This window comes from Lepidochelys kempii, chromosome 20 (genome assembly GCF_965140285.1).
Source record: "Lepidochelys kempii isolate rLepKem1 chromosome 20, rLepKem1.hap1, whole genome shotgun sequence".
Taxonomy (NCBI): Eukaryota; Metazoa; Chordata; order Testudines; family Cheloniidae; genus Lepidochelys; species Lepidochelys kempii.
This window is the reverse complement of record NC_136399.1, coordinates 2268264-2285592: the sequence shown is the minus strand read 5'-3', so window position 1 is coordinate 2285592 and position 17329 is coordinate 2268264. Positions and strand designations below refer to the sequence as shown.

At 43.4% G+C, this 17329-nt stretch overlaps 1 protein-coding gene across 4 annotated transcripts in view; it reads left to right on the top strand.

Annotated features, from left to right (window-relative positions):
- The window catches only part of SARNP (SAP domain containing ribonucleoprotein), a 50180-nt gene that overhangs the window by 901 nt on the left and 31950 nt on the right, over window positions 1-17329 (top strand). The window contains exons 2-9 of one of the 4 annotated variants that reach the window (XM_073319437.2): window positions 1302-1401; window positions 2019-2065; window positions 5885-5952; window positions 9637-9688; window positions 13258-13331; window positions 14345-14373; window positions 15029-15054; window positions 17182-17250. In XM_073319437.2, the coding sequence (XP_073175538.1) occupies window positions 1302-1401; window positions 2019-2065; window positions 5885-5952; window positions 9637-9688; window positions 13258-13331; window positions 14345-14373; window positions 15029-15054; window positions 17182-17250 (465 nt within the window). Of the gene's footprint in view, window positions 1-1301; window positions 1402-2018; window positions 2066-5884; window positions 5990-9636; window positions 9689-13257; window positions 13332-14344; window positions 14374-15028; window positions 15055-17181; window positions 17251-17329 lie in introns of all 4 variants that reach the window. The other 3 variants (XM_073319440.2, XM_073319439.2, XM_078849623.1) reach the window with 3 other exon arrangements.

Below are 17329 nucleotides of genomic sequence, written 5' to 3'. Positions count from 1 at the left end.
TCAACGTTCTGGATCTTCTCGTCTTTGTCTTAGTAAGACATATCACCAGACCTGTGTGATGCTAATAAACAGGCAATGTCAAATTTCTGCAGGGGAAGAAACTTGGCCAGCAAGATGTTTGACTGTAATATAATCTTGTGAGGATTGCGATTGAAGCCTGTATTTAGGACTCTTAAAATTAGCCTGCACAGAACACTACAAAGAACTCATTAGGGGATAATCTTGCATTGGGCCCAGGCAGATGGACTGGATAATCTAACGGCTCTTTTGTTTCTGACTTCTGTGGTTTCAGTAACATGACTATGGTGTCATACAGAAGGGCCTTTCATCTTAATGTCTCTGAAACAGTTAAACAGAGAGGCAAATATTTTTATTTCTTAGATTTGGGGGGAAACTGATCAGAGGGAGATGAATGGACTTGTCCAAGGCATCAATAAATCACTGGCACAGTTGAGGGTAGATTCAAGGACTCCAGACTCCCAGTTTCCTGCTCTAACCACTAGAACACACTCCTCTCAAAACCCAGCAGTTGTGACTCCCAGTCCCTGGGCACTAGGCATCATCTCCTCTATGCTCTTATCTTCAGAATTTTCAGTTGACTATTACGATAACACTAATGGTAGCAAGTAATGATTTGAAGTTCTTCATATCTTGGGTATTTTGGGGTGAGTGTAGGAAGGTTTATACTTAAGGAGTATGGCTAGAGAGATGTAATTTTTCTGCTGCTTTTGTTCAATGTGGAGTGTAATGTCTGCAGCTGTTTCTGTTCCAGTCCCCAGAGGAACTCAGAATCTGCAGGATGTAAAGCAGTTCTCAGGGGGAGCATAGCACAGATTCAGATCCTCATAATAATGATGTCTTTCTCAAGCTTTTTTTGTCCAAGTATTGTGAAGTGCCTGTCTACAAATGGGAGAAATGGAGGCACAGAGAGAATTACAGAAATTGTGATGAAGACATTCCAGTAGATTATCCGACTCCCTTCTAGTGCAGCACTGTTCCCTTCTAGTACATTTTTCTGTGGAATCCTAGATGTCAGTGGTAAAGTAAATGTCAAGGCTACACAAAGGGAACCAATGAAAAAGCTGGAAAGAACCCAGTCATTGACTCCTTGTTTCCCCCCCCCCCCAACTCTAACCACTAGTCTTAATGTTTTTTTTTTTTGTCAGTGCCAATGCCCATGGTTTATCTGGTCTGCTTATTGTTTGCTTGTTTTGATCCTTTTGCTTTGGTGGTGTTCCTCCTGTTCTTTGCAAACTTGAATGAATTAAGTATGCTAATGGGAAGTCTCTTCTGGTACGCAGCTTGCTGAACTGAAACAAGAATGTCTCGCCCGTGGCCTGGAGGTGAAAGGAAACAAACAGGATCTCATAAACAGACTCCAGGCCTACCTTGATGAACACGGTGGGTAACGTGCTGGGCTGGAGCAAGCGTTGCAGATCGAGGGTCCCTCTAGCAAGGTCGACTCAAGGCCCAGCTGTGGCCTCTTTGTTTTTACAGGAATTTTGAACTCTCCCTAATTGGTTCCTTTTTATAGGATTCTAGCTGTTGTGAACGGTCCCCATTACATGGGCTTGCTGTGATATTCTTTCAATAAGAGCTGTCCTGTGGCTGTAGCCTCTGAGAATCTCCCTAATGAGACAGTCCTCAGAATTTTCTTGGTGATAGGCCTAATTCTTCAGGTGTTCCTCATGTGGAGCTCCCATCCAAGTCTATGTATGGAGAGTGACTGTAATATTGAGTAATTCAAGGTGTATTCTTTTCTTCTTTGCTCCCAATTCCCACCCCCTAAAAATCCCCAAGTTTATGAAGTGTCTGTGTATACATTTTGTGTAACACAGGCTACAGAGCTTCTCCAAAATGATTCCTAGAATATATGCTTACATATTGTGGTGATGGACCTGATGTAAGACCCTGAACAGAATCTTTACAACATTAACTTACTTATTAGTGTGGAGAACATCAGCCTTCTAGGAATTAATCTCTCACTAATCTGTGGATTTTTAAAAAAATTCTTTTAGCTGAAGAAGAAGCAAATGAAGAAGATGTTTTGGGAGAAGAAACAGAGGTAAATCCTATTACTATGAGCAGATTATCATACTGTCAGTCTATTTTAGGTGTAGCTGTGTGTCAGTTTGCCTGACGTCATCTGATCTTTGAGCAGTTTCCAGTCTGGTGGCAATGTACGGGTTAATTACTCTATATCATGTCAACCACTGTCGCAATTGTGGGGAACTCCACCGTGAATGAACTGTAGTGTATTTGACATTGTTACTAATGGGGTTTCTTGGGGACTGCATAATTGTGGTATATGGCTGACATTACAGAATTGGACTCTTTTAATACTAACCCTAAGTATGAAATAACAGAGTTAGTTTTAGGCCTCACCACTGAAGAGCTGATGTTATCAACTAGAAAATATTGTGCTTAAGAAAAGCGCCTAGTTAGTGTTAGGAAAACTAGTCTCTTTAGGTATTTTTATCTACCCCCAAATGTCATGTTCCTTGCTACTAAGTAGATAAATATCTATGTGTGAATATATATCCTTGTGGGTTTATTTTAAGTACCTAAAGCAGAAAAATATTCAGATGAAGAAGCATAATGCTAGGTTTGGATCATACATGTTGTGTGTGCTCTCTTTGCCAGCTACCTTGCTGTGAGAACGTAGGATACTGTAAACTTGAGAATGTTCTCATCCGAAGCACATTTCCTATGTCCTCAGAAAATGTGGATTTTTTATTTTAAGTATTAGCCTTGTCAAAACAAATCTAACCCACAAATAGATATACATAAAATAAATCATTCATCCTAACACTTACGAAATCTCTCTAAGACTTCATAAAAAGACCTAGCATGAATAATAAGGTCCTTGCCTGCAAGTCTAGAGGAAAAGTAGAGCCAAATAAATCACTTGCCAATGACATCTAGGTTAAATTCAGACCTGACATATCCAGGTGTGTATCTGCTGAAGTCAAAAGAGTTGTATCTTTGTATGTAATCTCTAGATTTGGCCCCATGTCTTTGTTTTTAAATACATTGTGATTTAGTTGTTTGTTATTGCACTTTATGTTTTTGGTGTCAATAGAATTTTCGTTACTATTAATACTATAAATTCAGTTGGGGAAAAAAGCTCTAATCCTGAAAACATGTATGAGACTTTACTCATGTGAGTGGTCTTCAGTGTTGCAGAATCATGTCCCAAAATATTAGTGTGTGGAGAAGCCGGGGTAAATCTTAGCCCCTTACATCGTTCACTCAAAAAAATTAATTGCGATTAAAAAAAATTAATCACGTTAATCGCAGTTTTAATTGCGCTGTTAAACAATAAAATACTGATTGAAATGTATTAAATATTTTGGATGTTTGTCTACATTTTCAAATATGTTGCTTTCAATTGCAACACAGAATACAAAGTATACAGTACTCACTTTATATTATTTTTATTACAAATATTTGCATTGTAAAAATGATAAACAAAATAGTATTTGTCAATTCACCTCACACAGGTACTGTATTGCAATCCCTTTATCATGAAAGGGCAACTTACAAATGTAGATTTTTTTTTTTTTGTTATATAACTGCACTTAAAATCAAAAAATGTAAAACTTTACCGCCTACAAATCCACTCAGTTCTACTTCTTCTTCAGCCAGTCGATAAGAGAAACAAGTTTGTTTAATTTATGGGAGATAATGCTGTCCACTTCTAATTTACAATGTCACCCGAAAGTGAGAACAGACGTTCGCATGCATTTTTGTAGCTGGCATTGCAAGGTACGGTATTTATGTGCCAGATATGCTAAACATTTCCATGCTGATGACGCTTGTTAAATAATGCGTTAATTAAATTTGTGACTGAACTCCTTGGGGGAGAATTGTATGTCTCCTGCTCTGTGTTTTACCTGCATTCTGCCATATATTTCGTGTTATAGCAGTCTCGGATGATGACTCAGCACATCTTCATTTTTAAGAACACTTTCACTGCAGATTTGACAAAACGCAAAAAAGGTACCAATGTGAGATTTCTAAAGAAAACTACAGCACCTGACGCAAGATTTAAGAATCTGAAGTGCCTTCCAAAATCTGATCGGGATGGGGTGTGGAGCATGCTTTCAGAAGTCTTAAAAGAGCAACACTCTGATGCGGAAACTACAGAACCTGAACCACCGAAAAAGAAAATCAACCTTCTGCTGATGGCATCTGACTCTCCTGATGAAAATGAATAGGCATTGGTCTGCACTGTTTTGGATTGTTATCGAGCAGAATCCATCATCAGTATGGACGCATGTCCTCTGGAATGGTGGTTGAAGCATGAAGAGGCATATGAATTTTTAGTGCATCTGGCAATGCCGGCTACAATAGTGCCATGTGAATGCCTGTTCTCACTTTCAGGTGATGCTGTAAACAAGAAGTGGGCAGCATTATCTTCTGCAAATGTAAACAAACTTGTTTGTCTGAGCGATTGGTTTAACAAGAAGTAGGAGTGAGTGGACTTGTAGGCTCTAAAGTTTTCCATTGTTTTATTATTGAATGCAGTTATTTTTTGTACATAATTCTACATTTGTAAGTTCAACTTTCTTATAAAGAGATTGCACTACAGTACTTGTATTAAGTGAATTGAAAAATACTATTTTATTTTTACAGTGCAAATATTTATAATACAAGATAAATACAAAGTGAGCACTGTATACTTTGTATTTTGTGTTGTAATTAAAATCAATATATTAGAACATGTGGAAAACATCCAAAAATATTTATATAAATAGTATTCTATTGTTTAACAGCACAATTAATTGCAATTAATATTTTCAATTGCTTGACAGCCCTATAATTTTCAAAATAAATGCCCAGAATATAAAATTCAGGCATTTAAATTAACACTTTCTGATCACTACAGATAGGTATAGTGACTACATTATGGGGTAAGCACTAAGTATAGTCTTTTATGTAAAGCTTTCAGCTGTTTCCCAATGTATCTATCCTCGCAGCACCCTCCATACAGTAGGGGTGTCTGTAGTGTTATCACTGTTTTTACATGAGGTAGATGAGGTAGAGGTAAAGGTGAGGTAGAGGTAAAGTGACTTGCCTCGATTACCAAGGAACACTGTTTCAGAACCAAAACTAGAGACAGGCTTTGCAATAGCTACTGAAGGTCAGCAGTCTGGCCCTGGGCTCTGATGATTAGACCTCAGCCCCCTCTAATAAATTCTAACAAGGCTTTTGCAACAGACGTTATCCCACAGCGAGGTGCTCATTGACCAGGCTACACAGACTTGTGGGGAAGCAGAGTTTGTGCTGCCCTCTGAGTACTCTAAGGGGAGAGGCCAGCAGTGAGAATGCAGAAAGCCCAGCAATTTTAGCCTTTTTTTTTTTTTTTTTTTGGATGAGGAGGAATCTTAAAGTACATTAAAATGGGTAAATAGGTTCATTCTTGGGCCTCTTAACCTTTAGAGAGACTCTTTCCTCAGGTGTTACTAGGGCAGCTGATGAAATGTAGCTGACAGCCCTCTGGTTTAAAATGAGATAGGTCTGGTGACATGGGGCTCCCAGTAATTTTTTCCTTGGTTTGCCAGAGTCTGAGATTGTTAACCTTCAGCAGATGTTGCAAAGCCTGTCTCTGTTCCCAGGGACTGGGTGGAAAGGGAAAGCCAGATCTGATGTGCAGAGATTCAGGGGGAGAAGGATGCACTGACTGGGGACATTGTCTCCATTTGAATTCTGTATGTAGCGTGGAAAAAACTTGTTTCCAAGCACCTAGAGCTCTGAGTAGATGGTTTTTAAACAATCAAAATCCATTAATATTGAGAGTGTCCCCCTCCAATGCCTCTTCCTTCCATTCACTTGACGGGAGTATTAACCTGACCCCCTTTCTCAACTAATTGAATTACAGGAAGAAGAACAGAAACCGGCAGAGCCTCCTGCTAAAGAGGAAGAACCTCCTGAAAAATCAGCTGATGTGTATGTTTCTGGGGAATGCATGGCTGTAACTGAGGGGGTATGTCTGGGTATGGAGACAGTAGCACTGTAGGAACGCTCACTAGTTCCATGGAACCTGCTTCAAAGGAATTGAAATCTACAAAGACAAGTATCATAGTTGTGTGTGTGGAGGGGGCATAGTGGAATAAACATCAGGTGTGCAGTACCTTGGACTCCCTGGAATCACAGGTTCACATCCCAGCGGGGTAGGCTCTGCCCCTCATTCTCCCCGGCAGATAAACTGACTTCCAAGCAGTTTAGATCTTTTGGAGGAGACTTTGAAAAGCAAGGCCCTGGCTGCCCTGTGTGTTCACCAAACATCCCTGACACCTGTGAGAGGAGAATTCTAACCTGGTATCCTTGGCCTCACCTTGTGTGACGATGTGACTCAGCAGGGAGGGGGGGAGTGTTGACCTGGGAATGTGCCCTGGGGAGGGGAGACCTGAGAGCCTGTCACCTGAGCCGGGAGGGGGAGGTAACACCTCTGCCCAGGAATGTGAACAGGGGCTGCAGCAGGGAACCTGCTGGGTGGGTTTAGTTTCAGTTTGGGGCTGGGGAGAGGAACACAGGGAACCCCAGGGCTGGGGTCTAAGCTCCCTGCTCCCCCAGAAGGACGTGATTGAGGGGTCCTGGTTGTACCCACAAGCTCTGTTTTGGACTGTGTTCCTGTTGTCCAATAAACCTTCTGTTTTACTGGCTGGCTGAGAGTCTCAGTGGATCCCAGGAAGAGGGGTGCAGGGCCTGGACTCCCCCACACTCCGTGACACCTTGTTGTTGGACTGGCTACTGCTGTCCACCTCAGGGGCAGCTGCATTTCAGGGGAGCTGTGTATAGTTTGTGAAGGATTTTGGGATGAAAGATACTATAGAAATGTGGAAATATTCATCTGATTCCCAGTCAGTTGGCCTAGTTGTCCTCTTCCTTCTCTTGTGATAGTATCTATGCTGTATATTTCTCATTCGCTCAGGCGACGCACAGTGACGTGGAGTTGGATGGAAGAGGATCAGACTAGTAAATTAGTCTCCTCACTTTTGCATCATGCCAACAAGTCACAGCACAGGATGTCTCTTTCCAGGCTTTTTTCCTTTCATTGTGGTTCCTAAGCATTTGCTTCCATAGCTCTGAGTTGAGTTTCCTTATTAATCCACAGACAGTTGTTTGCTTGACGCAGGGAGTGTGATTTAGTAGTTACTGCAGATATAGAATGCACAGGGTTTAGTGGCAGAAGGGAAATAGGAAATTAGCCTGCAATTTTTGTTTTTGCTCGGATCTGAGAAGATGCATCATGTCTGTATAAAGAGAGGCCCTCTTTCAGTTTAACTGAATGGTGGAGGTTAAACCCCAGTGCATTACTGCTAGCAAATTTCTGCAACACTGAACTGACCTTCATGTGGTGCTTTTCCTCTGCAAAGCCCTTTGCTGCTAACCCTCACCACTCTTTGGCAGGCAAGGAAGTATTTATCCCCCTTATTTTCATCAGATGGCAAAACTAGGGTGCAGAGAGGTGAAGTGACTTGTCCAAGACCACAAAAGGAGGTATTGTCCCTGCTGCGATTGGCATTCAAGACTTCTTTCCTCCCACTCCTCTGCTTAGCCCCCACCTCTTGCTACGGGAGGGTGTTTCCAGCCTGTGTTTTGCTGTCCTCCCTTGCCAGTTACTGTGTGTAAGTAGTCAACATGAGCTTGTTAATGTTGCGCTCTTGACATTCACTCCTGTGCTGTGGGTCAGAACAAAGCCTCACTTAAGCCATCAGGATAGCACAAAAGTGGTGCATAGGCCTAGTGCTGGCCCTCTGCATAAGGGTGAATTTCACCTTAATTGCTTACATTCATGCTCACTCCTGGGCAGTTGGGGATACCTGAGGGAAGCTGCAGCAATGAGAATGAAGGGTTCTTTAGAGCTCTGTTCTCCGTTTCTGCATTGAAATGAGACTGTAGCTCAGCACATTGGCTTGTGGGTGCATGTGAGTGATGTAGTTCAGATGAAACCATGTTCTGGGGCCCTTCATCTCAGCTGTAGACACTGGTCCAGCTGTAAGTTAAAGGTCTTGTAAGGAAAAAGGGATAATTCCTTGTGTCCCAACCAACATCCCCCATAACTATAAATCAGGTTCTGATGTCCTTGGCTGCCTGGGAGCTCTGGCTGAGTGTGTCATGGCTGACTGTTTGCCTGCATGATTGCTGCCTTACCGGTACTTAAATGGTTACTATGAAAGACATGAGAGAGAACAAACTCTGATGTACAACTGTCTGCTAAGGTGGTAGAACTGCTTCAGGCTAATTTGAGTTCAGTACTTAATTTTGAACAGCAGGGGGCATCCTTTATCTGCGTCCCAAACAAGTAGCTCCTGAGGAGGCTGGAGAGTAACAAGTCCTGGTTCCTGTTCCGAATTGCTTCCTGTGAAAGTGTAATTAAACCATTACTACCTTTCAGGGCATAAAATAGGAAAACTGTCCAGGAATCTGGAACAAAGGCAGCACATTTCTCTAAATGGGAGACCTTAATGAGGCTGGTTATGACCCACTGGTTTATGGGAGTTGTTTGGGGGAGGAGGATGCTGTTTCTTTTACCCTGGGAACTTCCGAACTTTGTCTTTTCCTCCTTTGTTTTCTACCTCAAACCTCAGCCCTATTTTCAGAGCATAAACTTTGGAGCACGCCCACTCCATTATATTTGTGTTTAGTCTCTTTGCTGGGTCTTCACTGTAGCCAACTGTGTATTGTTAAAGAAGCGTGCATTTGAAATATCGCCAGAGCTGAGGAAGCTGGCGCTGACTTGGTGAAAGTAACCTGTGGCTGTGCCGTGAACTAGAACAGAGCAATCCTTTGTAAACGAATAGCTGTAAAGGAATAAAGTTCACACGGTGCAGGCTTTGGGCTTCTGATGGGGGAGCTGAATATTACTATTGAGAGCCTCTGGGAAATAAGTGATAGGTCATTCTTGGGTGTGTGGAAGGCTTGTGGTACATTGCATTTCCATATTACCTTTCAAGCAAGCTTCTCCGAGTGCTGTGTGCATGCTGGTTAATCCTCACCTCCCCACTGTGACTTGGGAAGTATCAACACTTTCCTCAGCACGGAAGAGACTTCTTCCCTCTTGAGGCTGCGTTGGTGACAGAGCAGGAAGAAGAACCCCAGAGTTCTTGTCCCCATGGATCTTCTGTGGCAACTAGGCCACACTTACTATCAGAGCCCTTAATGGAATCTAGAAGTCCTGACTGCCAGAGCCCTAACCCACCCCACTAGTCACACTATAGGTAGGACCCATGGGGCCTGATTGCCAAGGCTGTGGCCTCACCAAGAGAGTGCTTCCCTTTCTGTCTTATCCCTAACCTTGGGTAAGGATTGTACTTCCATAGCTCATGTTCTCTTTGGCGCCTAGGTGCCACGCTATGCTTACAAGGGGCTAGAGAGGCATTGGTATCCTAGGGGTGATGGCTGAGGGTGCTTTTGTTCTGTAGACCATGAACCCAATGATGGTTGAGATCCGTTGGTTATACTTACTTACGGAGGTGGAGGGAGGCAACCCACTATCTCTGCTACTGGGACATATTATCTTAAACTAATAGGAATTCACTGGTTGGAAATTAGATTGGTGAGTGTAGTTTCCTGGCTCTGATCCATCTCTCTTCCCTCCCTTCCCCCCCCCCCCCCCCAAACTTCTAGGACTGCAGAAAAGAAAGTGGTGAAAATAACATCAGAAATACCACAGATGGAGGTAAGAATCCTGTCACCACCCCATCCCTTCCCTCCTTTTAGGGGTATCTGTTTTAACCTGTGTGTGTGTGTTTTTCACATTTGGGGATCCCTCCCTTAAGTTCCTTATCAGTATTTCTGTTGTAAACCCTGTGAGGTTTTTCAGAGCTTTATATTGTGATTCTGAATTGCTTTAGGCTGTAGACTGTCTTTAAGAGATGTTGAGCTCTTGATGCATTTGATTGGGACACCAGATTTTAAGGTCTGTTCCTGTCCATCGTCTGTCAGTGTATGTCACTTTCCTTTCTTCCTGTCTCATTTCTGCCACTTTATTCCTTCTTGCCAACAATCATCACAGGCCACGCATCAGTGCCACCTGCCTGGCAACAGCAAGCAGGACATGGAGCTAAATTCATCCCTAGCTTGTAACTGTATTGCAGTCAGTGGATGAACTTAGTCCATGGCATTCTCTGATGTGAGTTGGCTGAAGGGGTTGCTAGAGAGGAACTCGAAGACAGACCTACCTCCATTATCACATGGGCTATGTAAGATGCATCTTGGTTTCTGATGTCTCTAAAGCCCTATCACTGGACTGCTGTTGCCAGCTATGGTAGGCTGATATCCTGGATTCCTTGAGACATGTCAAACTGGAGAGGATAGAGACCTGCAGAGAATACGCTGTAGTGAATAATCCTGTTTGCGATTAACTGATGAGTTAACAGATTCTCATCTTTACCTTTCGTGAGTCTCTCTCTTCTTTTATGCTTACTGGTCTAATTTAAAATACACACACCAGAAGCAGCTGATGCAGTCCCCCTGTGGAAACTTTCTGCAAAATTTTTCATTCTCCAAAACACATTCTGCTTCCTCTAATGCTTTTTTCTGTCTTGATTTTTTTTTCTCTTGTTCGCTGTAACTCGGGAGTTAGTATGAAAACACGATTTGTGTCTCCTTGCTGGTCAGCCACCACCTTGAAGTTCTAATCTTCTGTTTGTGATGTGAACAGCTCCACAGCAACCAGGGGGTGATGTCGCAAATGGAGGATTATGACTTCAGCTGGGGGAGTAATGAGGAGAAATACATAAAAATTGATCTGATGTGGAGCCAGAACAAATCACGAAGGAGTGTCGTCTTCCACGCTTTGTGGGATGCCTTTGTCATTAGCTGTTTAAACAGCTCATTAAATGCATTTGCTGACGACATATCTACAGCCTTGTTTTCAGTTCCAAACTCTGCCAAGACCTATTCACAAAGAAAGTATGTTTTTGTCATGTAAATTACCTTTTTAATCAAGGTCTATAGACACCTACTGGAGTAGATTTGTGTAGATGGCATCCCACTGATGTTTCCAGGACTCCTGGGTTCTAGTCCCAGCTCAGCCACTGACTTGCCATGTGACCTAGGGCAAGTCATTTCACCTTCCTGGGCCTCATTGGTCCAAGTGGAATGAAATGCAAGTGTAAAGTAAGAGCATAAGTAAATCACATTTTTTAAAATTCTGTTTTAATACCATAAGGAGCTTAGTGTAACAAAGGGTTAGTAAGTCTTTAAGAACATAAGAATTACCTGGATCAGACCAGTATTCCATCTAGTCCAATATCCTACCCCCAACAGTGTCCAATACTAGCTCTTTCAGTGGTAGGTGCAAAAATCTGCACATAAACTGCCCCCTCCTAGCCTGTAATACTCAGGCTGGCATGTACCCAGAAGCAGGAGTGTGCCTTCCAAAGCTCTTGTCTGTGGTTATATTGTTTGCTATAACAACTCTGGATATTCTTGTTGTTCATATAAATGTCCAATCCCTTTTTGAATCTCGCTAAGCTTTTGGCCTGAATTCTACCTTGGGGGCCATGAGTTCAGCAGGCTAATGCATGAACAAATATTTCTTATAGATTTTAAACATATTCCCTTTGTTTCATTAAACATACTCTTGTGCTATGGGAGAGGGTGAGTTGCAGAGCTCGGTCTAACTTCTCTAGACCATGATTTTGTATACCTCTTACTGCATCCCCCATATTGCTCTCCTCTTGAAGGTAAACAGTTTCAGTCTGTTTTCACACAGAAGTTTGTTCCATGCTTGACAATAGTCAAGGGAATGGTTACTACAGCTACTTTTAGTCAGGGGCACTAAAAAATTCCCAGTTGCTCTTAGCTGTAAAGCACCAAATTAACTTGTATGGTCTTGTATAAATAATAATAAGGCACTAAATAGCTAATCAAATTTCTTTCCTCTTAGGTATAAAAATACTTAAAGGGTTGTAAATAAGTATGTATGTGTGTGAACACACAAGCACCCCTGTGCTTTCAACACTTTAGTCCTTCGCTCCTTTCCAAGCAAGGCAGACTGCATCTTGGTCTGTGGGAGCTTTGTCTGTGGGGAAAGGATGGCAGGCTGGGTCCTTCCCGTGATTGTGAATTTCAGCATTAATCGTATTTTCACTGCTAAGTGATAAACTCCACTTGAAAGGCTGAGTCAGCTGTGTGAATTGTGCCTGTCACCCTCAGAAAGACTTGTTCTAAGATTTAAGGGACAAATTCCATTTTTTGAAATAACCCTTCTTTTCGAACATATTTCTTCTTAGTGTTTCACTTTTAAAAAAAAAAAATTCTTGTTTGCATTTTTTTGGAAATCAGTTGAGGCCCGTTAAGCTTGCTGCTTTCTTCCTGCCGCTGGAGGGCAAGTCACAGTTGCTCAGTGCCAGGGCTTCTGCTTCTTTGCCTTTTGGCACAAGGTTCTCCCCGGATGAGATGTGCAAGGTTCTGTCTCACCGGCTTGGCATGCCAGTCTTCGCCCAGCAGCAGATTTGTATTTTGCTAATTTAAAAAAGAAAAAAGTCCATCCTTTTGCCTCTGGGTCAGTGTGCTAATCTGTGCCTCCTTTGGCAATTCCCTTTGCATACAGATGTTTAATAAGTCGTGTCCTGCTCTGGTCAGGTGAGGTGCTGAATACCCTCTGCTCAGATTTAAAGTTGGGGAGCTGCAGGTGCCCCGGACTTCACCGGAGAAAAGCTTTCTCTAGGATTAGATAGATTTTTATTACTATGTTTGTTCATCACTGCCATAAAAATAAAGGAGAGTGACATTGCTAGGCCTGTATCCCAAAGTTTAAGGGATGGCCATGATACAGACCATGCAAATAGCAACTCTCTCCCACTGTTTGTGGGATGAGGGCAAAGCTGATCAGCTGCAGGTCTCTGCTCTAATGATCTGTTAAGGCAGATCTCAGATGATTTTGTGACAATTTTACACACTTTTGTTTGGTTTTCCCTTCTGTAGTGCCTTCTCTCCAAGGATCTGTAGTCCTCACAATGAGGATGGGGAATAGCTGTTTTAAGCGGGGAGGGGGAACTGAGGCATAAAGAGGTGAAGAAACTTGCTCAGTCCTGGTGAGTTTCTGGAAGAACTGGGGATGGAGCCCAGGAACTCTGATCCCTGTGTTTAAATACTAGGCCGCAAATTAAGAGTGGGCTCAGAAAGCTGGTAATGCTTTCTTGGGAATTGAATGCGGGCATCCCCAGTCTAAGATGTGCCCCGAACTGGCTGCCGGTATGGCTGGATTAAGTTTTGCTCTTTTTCTTCTCCCTGTTTCAGAGAATGCAGAAACGGGCTGAGAGATTCAATGTCCCTGTGAGCTTGGAGAGTAAGAAGGCGGCACGAGCAGCTCGGTAAGTCTCTGCTTGGAGCGCTGTCACAATTTTTTTATTTGGTGGAAGAATGCTAGACTCTTGTCTCATTCATAGGTCATACTGACATGGATCCTCGCCACAGCTCTGTGTGTGGGGATCTGGGGCAGCATTGGGGATTGAAAGTCTCTGGATTTTTGAGGCATATAAGGAGGAGGTGAAAGCTGCTTCTTAACTGGATTGCCTTTCGGGAAGCTGCTTACCTGAGTTTCTGGAAGGCTTTGCCCACTTTGTAGTCCTTGTTGCTTGCCTAAGCCTCTCTCGTCCTAGTATATCAAAGCACTTGTCAAATATTAACGATTGAAGCCTCGCAACCCCTATACTGCTGCCTTCCCCGACAGGAGAGGGAAGTGGTTTTTATCCCCATTTACAGATGGGGAAGCTGAGTCTTGGGAAGGGGCTTGGCCAGGATTATTATTGACAGAGCTCAGAATGCAAGATGGGAGTCTTAGAGCAGAAGCCTGCGAGTTAACTGCTAGGTAACATTGCCTGGCTGCCCTCCTGAGTGTCACAGGTGGCTAAGGCAGGGGAAGATTGTGCTCAAAATATGAGGCAAGTGTTTGGTATTCAGCACCTGGACTATACTTTTAAACCTGATTTGCTATCACTAGCACAGCATGCTTTGTGTATGTAATCCGTGTCACTTACCTTGATCCTAAAATACCAGGAAATTTATGCTGCCTACTCCCTGTGATGTAGAATAACAAAGGGAAAGGTGGTTACTGAGGGGCTTTGAGGCTGCTTGTATGGAACAATGGTGCTGATGCTAGCTCTGCAGAGTTTTCCATTTTGCAAAGTAAATACAGCAGTAATCACTACAGTCGTAGCATTAACTGGAAGCTAATCCCACCCAAAGATCAATTTGTCTCAAGTGCCCTCATGAAGAATTTTTGAAGGAAACGCTCCCCCTACATCTTATGCTTGGCGACTCAGATGCTTTCCTACCCTATAGTGCAGCTCTGAGTCTCTGACAAAACTCTATTTACTTTCTACAGGTTTGGTATGTCCACAGCTTCCACTAAAGGTAAGCAAATCAAGTAGAGCTAATCTGTAGAATTAACCCTTCAGCAGATATTTAAAGCTTCCTATACAGAAAAAGCCAAATGGGACTTCGTGTTCTTCCAACTGCTTGTCCCTTTCCCTAGTGATCACCAGAATCAGTGAGCTGGAAGAAACCAGGATAGGAAATGGAAATGCATCGTCCTTGTCCTTTTTCAGAGTGGCTCTGAGCTACCTAGTCCAGTGTGTCTTTCTTGTGTCTGAACGTGGCTAGACGCTAACAGCCAGATTTTTGTACAGCGCCCAGCTGCCATGAGCAATCATTGGGAGCTGGGCTACCTTTAAAAATACCACTCCTAATTGTCAAAGCCCTCTGCTACCTCGCAAGAGGGCTATCTGTATTTTTACATATGGGGAGACGGAATCAGGGATGAAGTGACTATCTCCAAGGTCACACAGCGAGACAGTGTCAGCCAGGATTAAAATGGACTTTAATTCCTGGCACTCTCACTTGTGTTCAGCTCACTAGAACATGAGGGATACCCAGCTAGTTCTGTTCAATCACGATCCAGTGGAGATTGCTTAAACTACATCTTTGCCAAGGGGGTCAGAGAACTCTGTTTAAAACTGTTCTTGCCATTTCTGATCACTAACTGTGTCTTCCCCTTCCCCAATCTCAGGTCTGTCTGCAGACAGCAAGCCTACGGTAAGGAATGCTTATTGCTTATAATTATAGCTGATCATGCCCTTTAATCACAATATCAAAAGTGCTTGTTCAGACAAGTCTCCATCCCCAGGAGTAAATAGTAAACCCCCAAAACAAACCAGGTAGGATATGCATGAGGTTGCTTAAGGTTATACAGGCATTAAGTTTGTTAGGACCCCCTCCTCTGTGCAATATTTGGCTGCCTCTCTCAGCTGACCACACTCCTGGATAAGCTGGCTTTAGAACTAAATGCCTGAAGGAATAAAGGCAAATATTTTATTAATATTGCATGTGAGCTTCCCGCTTGTGTGCCTGGTGTTCTCTTTGTCCTTTTTGCTTGAACTGTTATATGCATTGCTCCAAGAACCTAGATTCTGTACAGCCTCCTGTTTTCCTACAGTAAATGACCCTTTCTTTCTAATGTCCAAATGGTGCACTATTCTACCTCAGATTTCAACTGGAAATGTAAGTTCTGAGCTGCATGGGTAGCCTGTGTCACGGAGTCACCGGGCGATGCTCTGGAACTACTCCATACGAAGCCAATCGGGACTCTGGGGAAGCCTCCTGTCTCTGTGCAGACTGTTTCCAGGGCAAGACGCTTACACAGCTTCGACCTTCCTGGGGCTGACCTCGGAGCATTCAGCATCCCCTTCTCACACCGTGGGCTTCCCGCAGCAAGTCCGCACAGGCAGGGCTCCTGGGGAAGCCAGTGGGCCCGCACCCCAATTCCGCGGTCAGACATGACTCTCAGCCAGCCAGTAAAACAGAAGGTTTATTAGATGACAGGAACATGGTCTAAAACTGAACTTGTAGGTACAGAGAACAGGACCCCTTAGTCAGGTCCGTCTTGGGGGGCAGGGAGGCCAGAGCCTCATCTGGGTCTCCCTCCATTTCCCCAGCCAGCTCCAAAGTGTAACTCTCCAGCCCCTCCTCTGGCCTTTGTCCCTTTCCTGGGCCAGGAGGCCACCTGATCTTTGTTCTCCAACACCTTCAGTTGGCACCTTTGCAGAGGAGGGGCCCAGGGCATCAGTTGCCAGGAGACAGGGTGTTGGCCATTCTCTATGCAGACACCATCACACTGGCCCTCTAGGGCTCTGTAACAATCACATACCCTTATCCCACCACCTAGATACTTAAGAAATGTGTAGGGGAAACTGAGGCACCCACACTGTAGTCAGAAAAAACATTAAGAATATTCCCACTTCTTCACAGTCTGCTTAGTACCTTGCTGCTTGATCATGGTAAATTATTGGTGCAAGATGCAACAGAAAGCTAATTTAAGCAAGTTTGGGGTCTAATCCAGGTTTCTCTTGTACTGAGTGTTTTTGGAAGATGTTTTTCAAATACTGCTCAGAAGTAGGTTAGCGTCAGGGACCCCATTTTCTTCCATGGCACCACATACTGTAGAAGACTTGTCAATGAAATCCAAAACTGGGATTCATTAGACTGTGGGATACTTCCCCAAAGGGAAACCCTATTGCTTGTGACCTGGGCAAAGCAAGGGAAAATAACTTGACATGGGGCTTGACTGGATGTATCCTATAGTTCCTGAAGAGTAAGAATGAAACACAGTGGTTACTGAAAACGACAAGAGTTGGAGAGAGATGGCTGGTGTGTTTGTCTGAGAGGCAGGAAGTTTCCTTCCATCATGTTAATTGTATCTGGCTGCTGAAGGAAGAGTACTAAGTTCATTTGATTTACAGTAAAAAAAAAAAAAAAGAGGAATCCATTGAATGAGCTGGTCCTTCAGTGGGAGAATTCACCATCTGTAGCATTGTCCTTTGGGCCAATACTGGAGCTTTAAGAGATGTCTGTTAATGAAGCTTGAGCAGAATACAGCTCTCTGGAAGTTCTTGGCTGTTTCATTCGGGGCACAGATTTCTGCCTTGTGGCTCTTCTTCCCCTCTGTCGCGGCTGAGTCTGCCGATCTAGCACAGAGAGGGAGTGCTCACAGGAGTGTCTCTCGCTTGACCACATTTTCCACAGACCCATCAGAATGGGCTGCTCTGTCCTGGGACCCTTCTCACGAGCTGCCCTCTCCCAGCCACAGTTGGTCTTTTAGTTTTCCTATCTTACAGTTCAAGTGACAATGACTTAAACGTTAAACTGTTTCCTGTGTCTTTGTAGGTAAACATGGATAAATTAAAGGAAAGGGCTCAAAGATTTGGTTTGAATGTCTCTTCAGCCTCCAAGAAGGTAAGGTGCATTGGCCTCTAGGACACTGTCTGCACCTACAGATTAGCACAGTGCTCAGAATAGTGAAAGTTCTAAGTTG